The 15,438-nt window shown below is 38.3% G+C and overlaps 2 protein-coding genes across 2 annotated transcripts; one reads left to right on the forward strand and one right to left on the reverse strand.

Moving 5' to 3' along the window:
* The first annotated feature begins 94 nt into the window (after positions 1-94).
* On the forward strand, positions 95-11,192 carry LOC106707582 (spectrin alpha chain). The gene is made up of 14 exons (XM_045685649.1): positions 95-173; positions 3,442-3,576; positions 3,697-3,822; positions 3,926-4,117; positions 4,212-4,401; positions 4,507-4,717; positions 4,930-5,047; positions 7,506-7,654; positions 8,173-8,386; positions 8,934-8,946; positions 9,149-9,298; positions 9,388-9,558; positions 10,010-10,179; positions 10,609-11,192. Exons 1-14 carry the CDS (start codon positions 129-131, stop codon positions 10,867-10,869), a joined length of 2,145 nt encoding a protein of 714 aa, XP_045541605.1. The 5' UTR covers positions 95-128; the 3' UTR covers positions 10,870-11,192.
* A 416-nt stretch (positions 11,193-11,608) lies between these two features.
* Positions 11,609-14,940, reverse strand: LOC123723209 (dual specificity protein kinase Ttk-like). Its single transcript, XM_045685775.1, has 6 exons — positions 13,710-14,940; positions 13,283-13,428; positions 12,831-12,991; positions 12,476-12,693; positions 12,245-12,392; positions 11,609-12,165 (listed from the first exon to the last, which is right to left on the reverse strand). The coding sequence occupies exons 1-6, from the start codon at positions 14,829-14,831 to the stop codon at positions 11,969-11,971; spliced, it is 1,992 nt and encodes a 663-aa protein (XP_045541731.1). The 5' UTR covers positions 14,832-14,940; the 3' UTR covers positions 11,609-11,968.
* Positions 14,941-15,438: the final 498 nt, after the last annotated feature.

Consider the following 15,438-nt stretch of genomic DNA (forward strand, 5'->3'; position numbering starts at 1 on the left):
TTTTGTCGTTTGTTTGATTCTTTTGCCAATTTTTTAAGAAAACCGTGTCTCATAATTAAGTTTGCAGCGCTATACTACTCTTACTCTTACTCTACGACTACGCGGAGAAGTCGCCGCGTGAAGTCTCCATGAAACGAGGCGACGTACTCACACTGCTCAACTCCAATAACAAGGTAACAACACTTAATCATCCCTTGGACTTATTTACTTAGGTGAGCAAAACAGCAAAAAGAGCTTAAATATTTGTGTAAATTCTTGAATTAAAATTTTCTCAAAACATTTCAACGGTCCTATCTATGAAGCTGAAAAATAAATACGCGAATCTATGTTTAGATTATACTAGCTGTCACCCGTGACTCTGTTCGCGCGGCATTAAAAAAAACTTTATAAGTAGCCACATAGGCTACTTCTTCCGGGCTATGATCTACATCTGTGCCAAATTTCATCGAGATCTGTTGAGCCGTTCTAGAGATACCTTCAAACAAGCATCCATCTTAACTTTCGCATTTATAATATTAGTAAGATGTATGGAACAAAATATATTTCTCAGTCTTTGTTTTAAAATAATTTATTAGGTTTATACATTTATAAAAGTACACATTATAAATTTAATTTTAGTTATTTGATTTAAAGAGATTTCTAAACTTCCATGAAAACGTACCATCCTATAAAATTTGTTATAAATAATGTTTTGATGCCGTGGTAATTGCAGTTACAATTATTAGGGTCAATTCCTATTTGACACTAAATATAAATTCAACTTTATACGTGAATGTCTGTCGGAGAACATAAGTCTATAGAACACATATGTTACGATGGCCATTTATTATCATTTTAACATAACATTCCAATTTTCTGAGTAATAATTCAAAGTAAAACATTTATCATTATTCACATTGTTTGGGATTCGTCTCGTTACCGCCTTCATACATTTACATAATCAGACGCTCGCTCATTTATATCGAGGCTCGTACACAGCGCGAAAGTCTCCGAAATAATCCATGATAATTATGTATTTATTTTATATATTATTTTATTTATTTATTTATTTATTTATTTATTCTTTAGCACTTTTATAAGTACAAGGAGGACTTAATGCCTAAAGGCATTCTCTACCAGTCATCCGGTATATGAGAGGAAAGTATAATTATGTGCAGGGCAGATATGAATTGAAGATACTATTTTACTAATACAGATATTATGTAATACAGTAATACATTACAAAAAAAGTAAGTTTAAATTTATAAATATTGTATATGTAAAAGAAAGAGAATAAGATAAATACGAACTCTAGATTAATAAGTACAATAATAGCGAGAAGGCTTCTTATGAATGGAGTCTCATAACATAATGATGCCGAATCAGACGCTTGAAAATATTCTTGGAGGAGGCTGTTTTAATGTTAGGTGAAAGATCGTTCCACAGTCTAACAGCTGTCACAGAGAAGGATTTATCCAAGAAGGACGAGTGATGAATAGGCGTGGATAGTAAAAGATTATCAGAGGACCGAAGAGAAAGCTCGTGATTTTCACACAGGAATTTGAAGAGGTCTTTTAAATAAGTGGGGTAATTTGTATCATTTAATACTGAGTAAAGAGTGCAGAGAATACGAACGTTCCTACGTTCTCTGATGGGCAGCCATTTTAGTTTTGATCGGAAATCCGACACATGATCGAACTTGCGGAGGCCATAAATATATCGTATGCAGTTATTAAGTAGTCTATCAAGCTTATTCAGTAAGTCGGTATTTAGATCAATAAAACAAACGTCGGCATAATCAATAATGGGAAGAAGAAGGGAATTTACTAAAGTAAGCTTTGTTTTGACGGGAAGGAAGTGTTTAAATCGGATGATAGAATGGAGAGATGCATAGAATTTGCGACAAATTTCTTTGACATGGGCTGACCATCGCAGCTCGGAGTCAATAATGACACCCAGATCCTTGACTGTGCTCGTAAACGGGATGACACAACCGTTGAGTGAAAGGGACGGGATGTCATCAGTAATGATTTTAGTTAACTGGCGGGAACTACCTATAATGATTGCTTGGCATTTGTGTGGGTTAATTACGATGCCGTATGCTTCAGACCACTTTTGGAGACGAGATAGATCATTATTCAGTGATAGTATAGCAGAATTTAGGTCATTGACTGATGCAGCACTATATAGTTGCAGGTCATCGGCATACATGTGGTAATTGCTTTTGAGATGAGGGGAAAGCAGATTTATAAAGAGAGAAAAAAGGAGAGGGGACAGTAATCCGCCCTGGGGGACGCCCGTGTCTACTTCAAGCCAGTCGGACACAGTATGACCACATCGAACAGCTTGGCTGCGACCACGCAGATATGAACTGAACCAGTCAACGGAGAAGGAAGAGAAACACAGCTGGCTTAAAAGAGCTAGAAGGAGATCGTGGTCGACAGCATTGAAGGCGCTACTGAAATCGACAAGGACAAGCACTGTTATCATTTTAAGTTCCATGTTGGAACGAATATCCTCAGTAATTTTTAATAAAGCTGTTGTAGTACTGTGACCTTTGCGGAAACCGGACTGGAAGGGATTAAACACTTTGGCATTAGTGAGGAAGTCATTTATTTGAGTGAGGGCAACTGATTCTATGATTTTGGAAAGAAAAGGCAGAATTGATATCGGTCTGTACTCGCTAGGTAGAATGGGGTTGGGAATTATCTCAGTAATATATGTAGATACATATCAGTGATTGTATGAGGCTTGTGTAATTAATATGATAGTCCTCAGTTGGTTGTTGACGGTGATCATTGAGAATGTTTTCGTTAGCGACAGGAAGAAAGATAATGATATTTTATCGCATGTGAGTTTTGTTGAAAAATAAACTTTATTATGTTTTAAATAAGTTGGAATTTAGCATATTGGTGTTTTTATATAATTTAATCAAATAAGAATTAGAGTTATTAGATTTGTGTTTTGTAATGTTTAAAATGAATTGAAAAAAGAAAACAATTATTTTTATTTTATTAAACTATATTTGCTAAAATTGTTATTAAATATAAGTGGTGTTATTTTCTATATACAAACTAGCTGTCGCCCGCGACTCCGTCCGCGCGCAGTTAAAAAAAAATGAAAAATAGATGTTGCATCGGCCAACATCTATTTCTCTTTTTTTTTTCTCAGACCTACTGAATATGCTCACAAAATTTCATGAGAATCGGTCAAGCCGTTTCGGAGGAGTACGGGAACGAAAACTGTGACACGAGAATTTTATATATTAGATAATGTATATGAATTGTAAGATCACGATTTAGCACATTTGTGAATGTTTTCTGAATAAATACTTCGTATACCTGTACCTACTTAGATATTATTACAGTAAAGAGACGCAAACCTTCATATTATTGATATTTTATATGTATAACTACGACATGGGAACGTTGGTGATGTTATTAATGGTATATTGTTCACCAGGACTGGTGGAAGGTGGAGGTAAACGACCGGCAGGGCTTCGTGCCGGCCGCCTATGTAAAGAAGATCGACGCCGGCCTCTCCTCCTCGCAGCAGAATCTCGCTGACTCCAGCTCTATTGCTGCCCGACAGAACCAGGTACAAACCTCACCAGGAGAATTTTTTATTGTTTCGTTAAAAAGTATAAATGCGAAATCGTTTTTCAATGTCTGTTACCTAACACTATAACGAATGTAATTCTTGGTTTTGTGTTGTTAGATCGAGGGCCAGTATGACAACTTATTGGGGTTGGCGCGCGAGAGACAGAACAAGCTGAACGAAACTGTGAAGGCTTACGTGCTCGTACGAGAAGCTGCTGAACTGGCAACATGGATCAAAGACAAGGTACAAATATTGTCTTACTGATTTCTTTTTTTTTAGTCTATTTTGTTTTTTGTTTTTTTTTTGGTCGAATTAAGAAGTATTTTAATTTGACTGTGTTGTGCAGGAGATGCACGCGCAGGTGCAGGATGTGGGCGAGGACCTGGAGCAGGTGGAGGTGATGCAGAAGAAGTTCGACGACTTCCAGAACGACCTTCGCGCCAATGAGGTGCGCCTCGCCGAGATGAATGAGATCGCCGTGCAGCTTATGACTGTCGGACAGACCGAGGCCGCGCTCAAGATCAAGACTCAGATGCAGGTATGTTTATGAAGGTTTTTTTTTTATTTCTTGGATTATAAAATGTGTTTTATTCTTGTTATTGAGTGTTTTAATGGTCATAATATTATAACAGGAGTTGAATTCAAAATGGACATCGTTGCAACAACTGACTGCGGAGCGCGCGGCGCAGCTGGGCAGCGCGCACGAGGTGCAGCGCTTCCACCGCGACGTGGACGAGACCAAGGACTGGATCGCGGAGAAGGAGGCCGCGCTCGCCACCGACGATCTCGGCAAGGACCTGCGCTCAGTACAGACATTGCAACGTAAGCACTCAAAAATTATACTTTGAACGTAATATGTATTTACATTTATGAAATTTTGATATTCATCATTTTCTTTTGCTAAACATTACTTTAAATTTTAACCAGGTAAACACGAGGGCTTGGAACGCGATCTGGCCGCGCTTGGTGATAAGATCCGGCAATTGGACGATACAGCCAACCGTCTGATGGCGACGCACGGCGACTGCGCCGATGCAACATACAGCAAGCAGCGCGAGATCAACGACGCCTGGCAGCAGCTGCAGGCGCGAGCCAACGCTCGCAAGGAGAAGCTGCTCGACTCCTACGACCTGCAGAGGTTAGATACACAACTCATGTCGCCTGTCTCCGACATCTTTTATATTTAATTAGCGAAAACGTACCGAGAGACGTAAATAAAAATAATAATTTTTTTCTAAATTTCTTTATTAATTTCTATGCTAAAATCATTTTACTGATGAGATTTAGTAAAATTTCAAAATTTTTTCGTACACAAATTTTCTGTTTATAAAATATTTTTAAAATAAACAGATTCCTGTCGGACTACCGTGACCTCATGGCTTGGATCAACTCGATGATGGCACTGGTGAGCTCGGAGGAGCTGGCCAATGACGTGACTGGTGCTGAGGCCTTGCTCGAGAGGCACCAGGTCAGTACCCACATGAATCTGTACGGAAGCAGCCTTCAACAATCATATTACCTCGTAAAATATATATAGGATTCATTTAGACTGCAGTTCCACTGATTTCATAATTTAAGGTTTTATATAAAAATTTACAGATTACAAAATCTTCTATTGTAAATTTATTTTGTTATATTTCTACAGTTTTAGCAAAGATTGTACAATACAACTAAGCGTAAAATTATTTCTGCCCTATTATAAAAATATAGCTATCTACTGCGACTCTGTCCGCGCGGAATTAAAAAAAAAACATAGTAGCCTTCTTCCAGACTATGTTCTACATCCGTGTCAAATTTCAGCGAGATCCATACAGCCGTTCTGTAGATATCTTGTAACAAACATCCACAGGTGGGCACAGTTAATCGAAAAGTTAACTTCGTTAATCGTTAATTCGTTAATTAAAAATTTAACTTCGTTAATCGTTAAAGCGTTAAATTCTCGAAAATTTAACGCAAGTTAAAGTTAATCGTTAACAGTTAACCATACCAAAATTAAACATACTAATTTCACACTTATTGTGGCGACACTTGTTTAAAATATTTATTTGATTATTTTAATTATAAAAACTCTATTTTAATACAGTTGCGAAAAAATGAAGCAAAAAATTTAACATAATAATAAAAACACAATAAACTCAACTAACTAAAATGTTTGGAAAATAGCGCCAATCGTAAAAGAATGCAAACAGAGATTTTTTGTTTTCTTCACCCATTCTGGGTAGGCAAAGGGAACTATGCCCAAACAGCCAAGTTTTCAGTAGATTATTTTTATTGATATGAAATGAAAATGAAATTTAATGAGATGAAATAAAATGAAACCAACCTAATTCATTGAATCAAATCATTAAATCTGATATTGTAACAAATTAGGAGCTTCTTTTTAGAAATATTTGCATGTATCATAAAAATCCAACCATTTTTTTTTGTAAAAACCTCGTGGTTGGTTTTTTCTTTTTAATAGACATTATTTTGACAGTTGGGAAAGAGAACGCACGAGTTTGGAAAAGTAACGAAAAAGCACGAGTAAAAAAGTGTTTTTAATACAGTTGCTCAAAAAGTGGCGTATTGCAGGGACGAAGAGCGTTCGGAATGTGGGCTATTACGTACTCGTGCTTTTATAGACTCGTTATGAAATATGCTATTTCGAACCTTCTTTTCATTTTGTCCTGTTGGTCACGTCTTTCCCGGACGCTCTGATGCATCACACTTGCACGCGAACTTCCCATATATCAATTATCAACTCGTTCGTTCACCATTCTAGTCGCCGACAGTCGCCCAACATAGCTGAACTTACGAGCGTGGCGTGGCGCGTAATTTAAACAAAATGACAGCACGTCTCCAAGTTTCTAATTTAACGATTAACGGACTTTTATTAACGGAAGTTGAATTTAACGGAAGTTAACAAAAGCGTTAACACTTTTTGAAGTTAACTTAAAAGTTAATCCGTTAAGCAAAATGTTAACTTCGTTAATTAACGATTAACGGATTAACGAGTTAATGCCCAGCTCTGCAAACATCCATCTACACATTCGCATTTATAATATTAGTAAAATTCACTGATTGGTGTTAAAAGCAATCCATAGATAAATATATTGAGTTAGTAACGGAGCGTGTGTGTTCTAGAGCCAGCGACTGGAGATAGACGCGCGGTACGGCATTATGCCGCAGGTCAGATGCACGCACGTGTGCCCGCCGCCTAAACTATACATATACATCTCACACAATATTCTTCATAGTTCTTCATACGACACATTCTTCTAGAACATTCTATTTTTAGTTTGAATAATTACTAAAAAAAAAAAAGTACATACTAAAAATAAAGTAAAAAAATAACTAACAGGAAGAAATTATTGTTAACTTTTTTTGTAATTTTTAATCGATGTTGTCGTAGGAATTTAAAAATGGCTTAATTTAGTATCGAATATAACAAATTAATTCATTCATTATGCTATTGTCGATGGATTTTACTGTTCTTTTTGTGTTCATTAATGGTTTTCAGTGTTGTGCAAAAATGTTTTATATACAAAGCGCCTTCGTATGATTACTCTACTTTCTAGGTTTTCAATGTTCTTATAAAAAATGTTGACTTATCCTTGGTCAATATCATAGCCACGATAAATAAACCTTGAATATTTAAAACACAATATAAATCTAGTAAATTCTGGAAATATCTGCTTTAGGGCGAAGTATAGAATGTTGTTTTAATAACGGCTTTTTTAACAGGATATACTGCTGTAGTTTTATCACTTAACATGTCTTTTATTCGTTCTCTTACCCTAAGTGCTGGCGTAAAACTTGTACAAAAACTTTGACATCTCTTGTCATTGCTTGTGACAACATTTACGTTTTAGTACAGTTTTTTCGGCAGTTGAAACTCGCGAATTAACTTATAAATGTGCTACAAAGTAATTTATGTTTTGGTGTAGGAACACCGCACAGAGATGGACGCACGCGCGGGCACATTCCAAGCGTTGGAGTTGTTCGGGCAACAGCTGTTGCAGGGCGGCCATTACGCTAGCGTCGACATACAGGAGAAGCTCAATGCAATGGGAGACGCCAGACAGGAGCTTGAGAAGTTTGTCTCTCATTAGTAAATGATATAAGACCTAATATACTGTTCGTAAGAAACGGGATTCTTACCACGATTAGGCTGTTTGAGCTCCCGATATTTCGGCACAGTTGCCGTTTCTTATATATTTATATTAGTAAAAACCACGAAAGTTTGAAGTTAGATATAAAACCTCTTTCTGACTTGATGACGTCATCACCAGTTGAAATATAACACGTATTGAAATATTAGTAATTTTAAAGCTTTTAAAAATTATATCTACTACCAAAAAATAATAATTTAACTGTAAATGCTATAAATATATTGTGTTATAGCATAATTGTTATTTTTTTTATTTATACAAAGAAATAAATGTGAATGGACTTTAGACTCTAGCTTAGAGGTTTGATCTAAATTCATATTTTAACTCAAATATTGTCCCTAAATTAAGGGCAAAATTTAAAAATTAATTTCTTCGCCATTGATACGACCGTTGCAATATGAATATAATGGATTTCAATTAATAATGTGACAATTTGCTTTAGGGCGTGGGTGGCGCGTCGTATGAAGCTGGACCAGAACCTGGAGCTGCAGCTCTTCTATCGCGATTGCGAGCAGGCAGAAGGATGGATGGGTGCGCGTGAGGCTTTCCTCGCTCCTGCCGATCAGCCGGAAGACCAGGCCGACTCCGCTGGTGCAGACAACGTGGAACAGCTCATCAAGAAGCACGAGGACTTTGACAAGGCTATCAATGCTCACGTAAGTGATGACGTCACTACCTAATTAAATACATAATTGTACTCGTCATTTGACTTGGCACGTCGGAGACGTGCCAAGTCAAATGACAATAGACAATAGACAATAGACGGAAAAATTTCGTAAGAATTTTTTCCGTCTAGCCCCCTTTCACAACGCGCGATAAGGAACTTCGTTCCAATTACTCAAAAATTACTAATCTTCTTGCTATCTTCGTATATTGTATCTAGTTTGCAGTATGTATGACATACCGAGCTCCTCCAGACGTCGCAGATCAGCTCGGCGCGCGCGCACCTCGCCCGCGCGCTGCCGCAGCGCCGCCAGCTGCTGCTCCAACGAACCAGTGCCCTCCATCATCGATGTCCTGATAAACACAACACACATGTTACAATACATGTTATGATACTGCTGCAACATGCTACATTCATATGTCCTCTTATTTTGATTAACAAAAGCCATAAAAATGTCGGCACTTTTGGAACGAAGTTCCTTATCGCGCGTTGTGAAAGGGGGCTAGACGGAAAAAATTCTTACGAAAAGTTGTCACGACACTTTTTGCTATAGTAACCATGGCAACGACGTGACAATATATAACGAAAATTCATAGAAATAAAATGTACTTCTTGTGAAGACTTAAGTTTTTTATTCATAGAATAAACATTGGTTCCTTCACTAATTAATAGAAAGGAACTTCGTTCCATCCGGGTGTCCCAACACACCTCTCAAGTTTTTTTTTACGTAACTTTAAAAACGTGTTTTGTTCAGGCGCTGCGTTGGAGGAGCATTTGATCCTGGACAACCGCTACACGGAGCACAGCACTGTGGGTCTGGCGCAGCAGTGGGACCAGCTCGACCAGCTCTCGATGCGCATGCAGCACAACCTCGAGCAGCAGATACAGGCCAGGAACCACTCCGGTACAACACAAACATCACTTGTAACATTTAACTTAAATATGTCATTTCTAATGATAATAATATCTAATTGTCTTATTAACTGTGTGTAGGTGTAAGTGAGGACGCGCTGAAGGAATTCTCGATGATGTTCAAACACTTCGACAAGGACCGCTCAGGCCGCCTCAACCACCACGAGTTCAAGTCATGTCTGCGCGCGCTCGGCTACGATCTGCCCATGGTCGAGGAAGGACAGCCCGACCCAGAGTTCGAGGCTATACTCAGTCAGTATTTAGAATTCTCACAACTTAAAAATTTTTATAACCGTAGGCTCCGACCCTTTTAAAAACTCATGGTCAAGACCTTCTCGACTCTTCGAGAACTTATTATACGTCCCCACCGAGGGGCTCAGAGCCTATCCCAAGTTAGGAGTGACTAGGCCATAGTCAACCACGCTGGCCAAGTGCGGGTTGGTTTACTTCATACATATCATTGAATTTCATCTCAGATATGTGCAGGTTGCATCACGATGTTTTCCTTCACTATAACAACGTCGGATAAAGGTACATATGTAAATCGAAAATCGAAAAACACATTGGTACATGGCGGGATTCGAACCCAGGACCTGCAGATTGCAAGTCAAGTGCTTAACCCCTGAGCCACCGACGCTCTCGCCTTGTTATTTACTCTAATAGAATTAATAAATAAAACTAAGTTTAATACGTTGTGTTGTAGATGTGGTGGATCCGAACCGCGACGGTCAGGTGTCGCTGCAGGAGTACATGGCGTTCATGATCAGCAAGGAGACGGAGAACGTGCACTCCTCAGAGGAGATCGAGAATGCCTTCCGCGCCATCACCGCGCACCAGGACCGAGCATACGTCACCAAGGATGAGCTATATGCGGTCAGTACACCAGAATACCACTATCACCATTTTTCTGTATTACTTTGTAGTCTTTCGGAGTTGTATTAACTAGCTGTCGCCCGGGACTTCGTCTGCGCGGAATTAAAAAAACTTAATTTGTAGCCTATATGTTCTTCCAGATTATGTTTTATATCTATACCAAATTTCATTAAAATCTGTTAAGCTTTTCTGGAGATACCTTCAAACAAACATTATTAATATTATACTAACATCTACATCTTACTAATATTAAATTATTATCCATCCATCTTGATTTTCCTTCTCCTGACAATAACAAACACAAAAAAAAAGTGAAATCGGTCCAGCCGTTCACGCGTGATGGCGTGACCAAGGGATATAGGGATTCATTTTTATATATATAGAAGATTAGCAAATGTAAAAGAGTTTTAACATGATATTCTTTTTCAGAACTTGACCAAGGAGATGGCGGACTACTGCGTGGCGCGCATGAAGCCCTACGTGGAGCCGAAGACCGAGCGGCCCATCCCCAACGCGCTCGACTACATCGACTTCACGCGCAGCTGTCTTCCAGAACTAATTCCCATACAGCCTGCCGCCAACATCACGACCAGTTTCTTATTAAAATTAAGCTTATATCATATGTCGCTTTTTCTTTCAATCCTCACCCGATTTGTATTGTGCTTTAGCACGCTTTCATATTCGATTTAACTTCTTCCAATATCTACGACTGAATGTTGAATAGCATTTATTAAGAAATATTAGTCTTGCTAGTATTGATAACTGAACCATTCACTTTTTACGATGTTTCTCTCAAATTAAACTACTGGTCTGTGTAGAATTAGTTTGCTTACCTTAAGGTATGCGTCAGTGTGGGTCCTGGCTTCCTTCCCTCTGAAATAAGCAGAGGGATAAGAAACTAACCATTGCTGAATTTCAGACTAAAGTTTTACATTGAAATTTTGCATTCAAATCTTATCACTTTAGCATTCGCTAGCTAAGAAAAGTATTGTTGTTTAAATTTAATTATTTTAAAATTATTTATTGTCAAAAGTTATTCACTTCGATACATTTAATTTATATTTTGTATTCACTATTAAATCAATAAAATATTATCAAAATGTCATATTGTTTCCTTTGATTACGACAATTTCATCTACCCTTCAAAATTATACATTTTTATGGATAAATTGATCCCTCACTTAGTTAAATAAAGCGTTTGAATCTCAAACAAAAATATTCTGGTTTTACAATAAAAAGGTTGACGAGCATTTAAGGGTTAAAAAAAAGTGTTTTTTTCTACTTTGGACATCGTACGACGAGCCCGCATTTATTATAAATTACAAAGTACACAATGACTATAATTTCATATATTTTATAATTACAATATATATTATATAATTAAAATATTTACAACTAAGATTATGCGAAGCGTTACTTTGCGCTTTTCAAACGAATAAAAGTTTTTATAAGGTTTATATACTTGAAATAATAACTCATGTATTGGTGATATTAGATATGTATAAATAATTTAATTGATACTCGGTCTCGTTTCCAACGCTTGGACGTCATATATAGCGACGTATACTCCCTCTAGATAAATGATCACTGATCATTCAAACTTTGACTTTTTGGGGTTATCAAAGGATGTATCAGGCATCAGTTATAAAAGCTTTTTTTACATGACGCTACTTTGAATTGATATTTTGGTAATCAAATTGCACCTCCTTGGTTTATCTTGTGACGTCAGAGTGCGAGTGAGTAAAGCTAGCTTGTTAGGTTATTGTTGTGCCTCTTTGATGTCAATGTGCTAGAGTTGAGCGCGCTGCAGCAGCTCGAGCTCGTCTTGTGTGATGTGAGGGCGTAGCTTTTGTATGAGAGGTGCGGGCAGGGGGCGACGCGCGCCCGCCATATGACGGAACGACAGCAGCTGCTGTACAGAGGGACGCTCACGCGCGTTGTACGTCAAGCACCACTTCAGCGACGTTATCAGTGTCGGCGGCAAGTCTGCAAATAATAATACGTTGAAAAACAAACAAAAAAAACTAAGAAAATATTCCTTTTCCAGTCAATATGAAATACTAACGGTCCGCGGGCGGGTAGTCGATGCGATGGTTGGGGTCGAGGATGGCGGCCAGCTTGGCCAAGTTGGGGATGTGCGAGAAGGGCGTGCGGCCGTACACCATGCTGTACAGAATGCAGCCCAGCGACCTCACGTCCGATTTGAACGAGATCTGATAATAAAAATAAAATTAACTTTTGAAAATAGTCATCTGGATGGAATTTATCCCATCTGATACTATATAGTAAAGGTTACCTTGATGGGCGCGGCAGAGGCGTCATCGGCGCAGCCGTAGCCACCGGCGCCGCCCATGAGCGCTTCCGGGCTGATGTAGGAGTAGGTACCGGCGGCCTGCGAGCGCACCACGCTGGTCGCGTCGCTGCTGATGGCCGAAGCGATGCCGAAGTCGATGAGTTTCAGCCGCCCCGACACCAGCACAAAATTTGCAGGCTTCAGGTCCGCGTGGATAACGCCTGTATCACAATCAGCTTTCGTTGAATTGCAGAAAACATAATTTAAAAAAATAAACAAGTCCAAAAACTTAACTGGATTAAAGCTATGGCATTTTTGTAACATTTACTACCAGTGTTGGGTTATATTTAAAGCTCACCCTGTTCATGTATAAAGAGCACAGCATTCAACATCTCTTCCCAGTAGTGCAGCAGCAGCGCTGGCGGCAGGGCGGCGCCGCGGTCACGCAGCAGCGCCGCCAAGTCAGTCTCACCCGCCTCTAATATCATGCGTAGCACTTGGTTGCTGCGGTCATACTCACTGAAACATCATGATTACAATAAATAAAAAAAAAAAAAACTTAAAAGCTGTTTCAATCTTTATTCAGTTGACCTTGAGATGTGCATTGCGCAGTGGTATTCCCCCACATTAGAATTTTTCAGAATTTTTTCATTTTCATTCATTTCATTCAGAATTCAGAAATTTACTATTGGAACGATGCAAAAGCTGTTATCTCCAAGCAATGGCATTCATTGATCCATTCATTGATATTACTAAAGTGATCACACTGTTGTTTTGTTTATAAGTTTAAAATAGAAATATCAGACTCACTAATCATACAATCGTATGACTCTTACAGAGTCCTGCAGCTCCCGCAGAAGGCGCACCTCATTGACATAGCCCTGAGCCAAGTCTTGGTCCGACCCCAGATATACTGTCTTCATTGCATATTCACCTGTTGTACCTAACTCTACCACCTGCAATTGTGGAAAATTAGTATTGATAAAAATTTAACAACTAGCATTGACTGCACACAAAGAGAGTAATACAAGTATGAAATATTATATGCGTATGTTAGGACGGATGGATGGATGTTTGTTTGAAGGTATCTACACAACAGCTCAACAGATCTTGATGAAAGTTGGCATAGATGTATATCAGTCTGTAATGACACAGGCTACCTATGTTTTCTTTAATTCCGTCCGGAATGAGTCACGGGCAACAGCTAGTACTTACATAAAATGTACAATAAACTTACTTTATAAACTTCACTGGAGCCACCTACACCCAACTTCTTCAGCAATAAATATTTTTTATCTTTAACTTGTATTGTGTTAAATGTTACTTTAGTATTATATGCCTTTATACCCTCAGGGTATGAGGGTGTGGGAACACATGCAACAGGCATCAGCGTCCTGTTCAATGGTGTCTCTGGGACTGGTGCTGGAATAGGAACTGAAATTTGTTTAGAAACTGAAGCCGAGATTGGTGTTGAAACTGGTGCAGAGACCGGATTTGGAAGAGATCCTAAAACCGGTATTGAGACTGCAGCTGATCCTGGGACTGACACTACAGATGACACTGCAGTTGACACTGGGACTGAAGTTACTACTGGGGTTGAAATTACAACTGAACTTGGTGCTGATACTGCAGCAGGAGTTTGTGGAGCTGCCGGCCCCGGTGCAGGTGTAGCAAAAAGATGTGCTGCCCTCTGGCTCGGCTTTGTCTGTACTTCATCTTTGTTTTGATCACTAGAGAATAATTCACACCTGACTTTATCTTTTTTGTTTTGAATTACATTTTGAATGAGTGTTTTGCTCTGACTCTTACGTGAAGAGCCAGGGGTAAAGTGGCGAATGCCAGATTTAATTTTCGGTGTTGCACTTTTAAGTTTCTGCTGTTGTTGTTGCTTTAATATTTCTGGAGTTTTTTTGATAGCTGTACCTATTTTTTCCTGCGTTTGAATATTTGTCTGTTGAGGAATTAATGCAGATCGTTTGGCTGTTTCTTTAGATGGTCCTTGATACAGTTTAGCATTTTCATTGACACTTTGGATAATTCTATTTTCTTTATTTGGGTATGTTTTATTTGACTTTAACCAATTTTCAAAAGTATTTTCTTTGTTAGTAGACCTTAATTTCTTGTCCGATGTGTAGTTGTTGGTTGGTTTTAATTTAGTCGTTGGAGTCGTATATTTCGGAACATTGGGACTTTTCGTAGCAATCGTTTCACAGTCAGAATCATCACTGTCACAAGATGAAAAACTAGAATCCGGTGTAAAGTCCTGTGTCTGCAAAGGCCACAAATTTGCAATCAACGCCGACATGGGCATCGGCGCTAATTTGATGCTATTAATATTGGATTCCGTGTTTTCAGTCATGGTTTACTGTATTCTCAGTTTTTTTACAGCGTGAAACTCACTATAATCAACACATATAGTAAACTTTTATCACAGTATTGGAAAGAAAACATTTATGTGAAAATTTCAAAACTTGATTTATTTACAAACCGTTAAAAACAATTTGAAATATGGTCAAAGATTAGTTGTCATTTGCCATAGCTAATTGTCAAAGAAAATATAAGCTCGGTTGTTTCGTCCATGGCAAAAATAAAAAAAACTTTCAGCGGGTAGCGGGTCTCATAGCACAGATAATCTTTTTTATTTTTAATTTGTATATATTTTTAAATTAAAGACGGCATACACCGCTTGGGACATATCGAGCCGTCTTTATATATCAACTACAACTACATAATCCACATATGGGTACTTAATTTCGCTGTACATCAACGATCTTCCAGTTAGAATTAATTATACTAGAGTTTCGTCCTCGATATTAGTAACTAGAATTTATTTTACACAATGTAGTAACGCAGTAAGTGTTACCACTCATCACTTGTTTAGAGAAAGAGACAGATAGAAAAAAAAATATGGCATCCCCTTCTTTACACTTTTCCCCCTCCATGGCTCCCTCGTCACTCGTGCCGAC

The sequence above is a fragment of the Papilio machaon genome, chromosome W (genome assembly GCF_912999745.1).
Source record: "Papilio machaon chromosome W, ilPapMach1.1, whole genome shotgun sequence".
Taxonomy (NCBI): domain Eukaryota; kingdom Metazoa; phylum Arthropoda; class Insecta; order Lepidoptera; family Papilionidae; genus Papilio; species Papilio machaon.

What these genes read in the sequence shown, in the direction of transcription:
- LOC123723209 (XM_045685775.1), bottom strand. Translation starts at nt 14,831, where the DNA reads ATGACTGAAAACACGGAATCCAATATTAATAGCATCAAATTAGCGCCG. An exon ending in GCTCCAGTGAAGTTTATAAA is followed by an intron (nt 13,429 to 13,709) that starts GTAAGTTTATTG and finishes CCACAATTGCAG; the next exon opens with GTGGTAGAGTTAGGTACAAC. An exon ending in GTCATACGATTGTATGATTA is followed by an intron (nt 12,992 to 13,282) that starts GTGAGTCTGATA and finishes ATGATGTTTCAG; the next exon opens with TGAGTATGACCGCAGCAACC.
- LOC106707582 (XM_045685649.1), top strand. Translation starts at nt 129, where the DNA reads ATGAAACGAGGCGACGTACTCACACTGCTCAACTCCAATAACAAG. An exon ending in CTCAGTACAGACATTGCAAC is followed by an intron (nt 4,402 to 4,506) that starts GTAAGCACTCAA and finishes AATTTTAACCAG; the next exon opens with GTAAACACGAGGGCTTGGAA. An exon ending in AGAGTTCGAGGCTATACTCA is followed by an intron (nt 9,559 to 10,009) that starts GTCAGTATTTAG and finishes GTTGTGTTGTAG; the next exon opens with ATGTGGTGGATCCGAACCGC.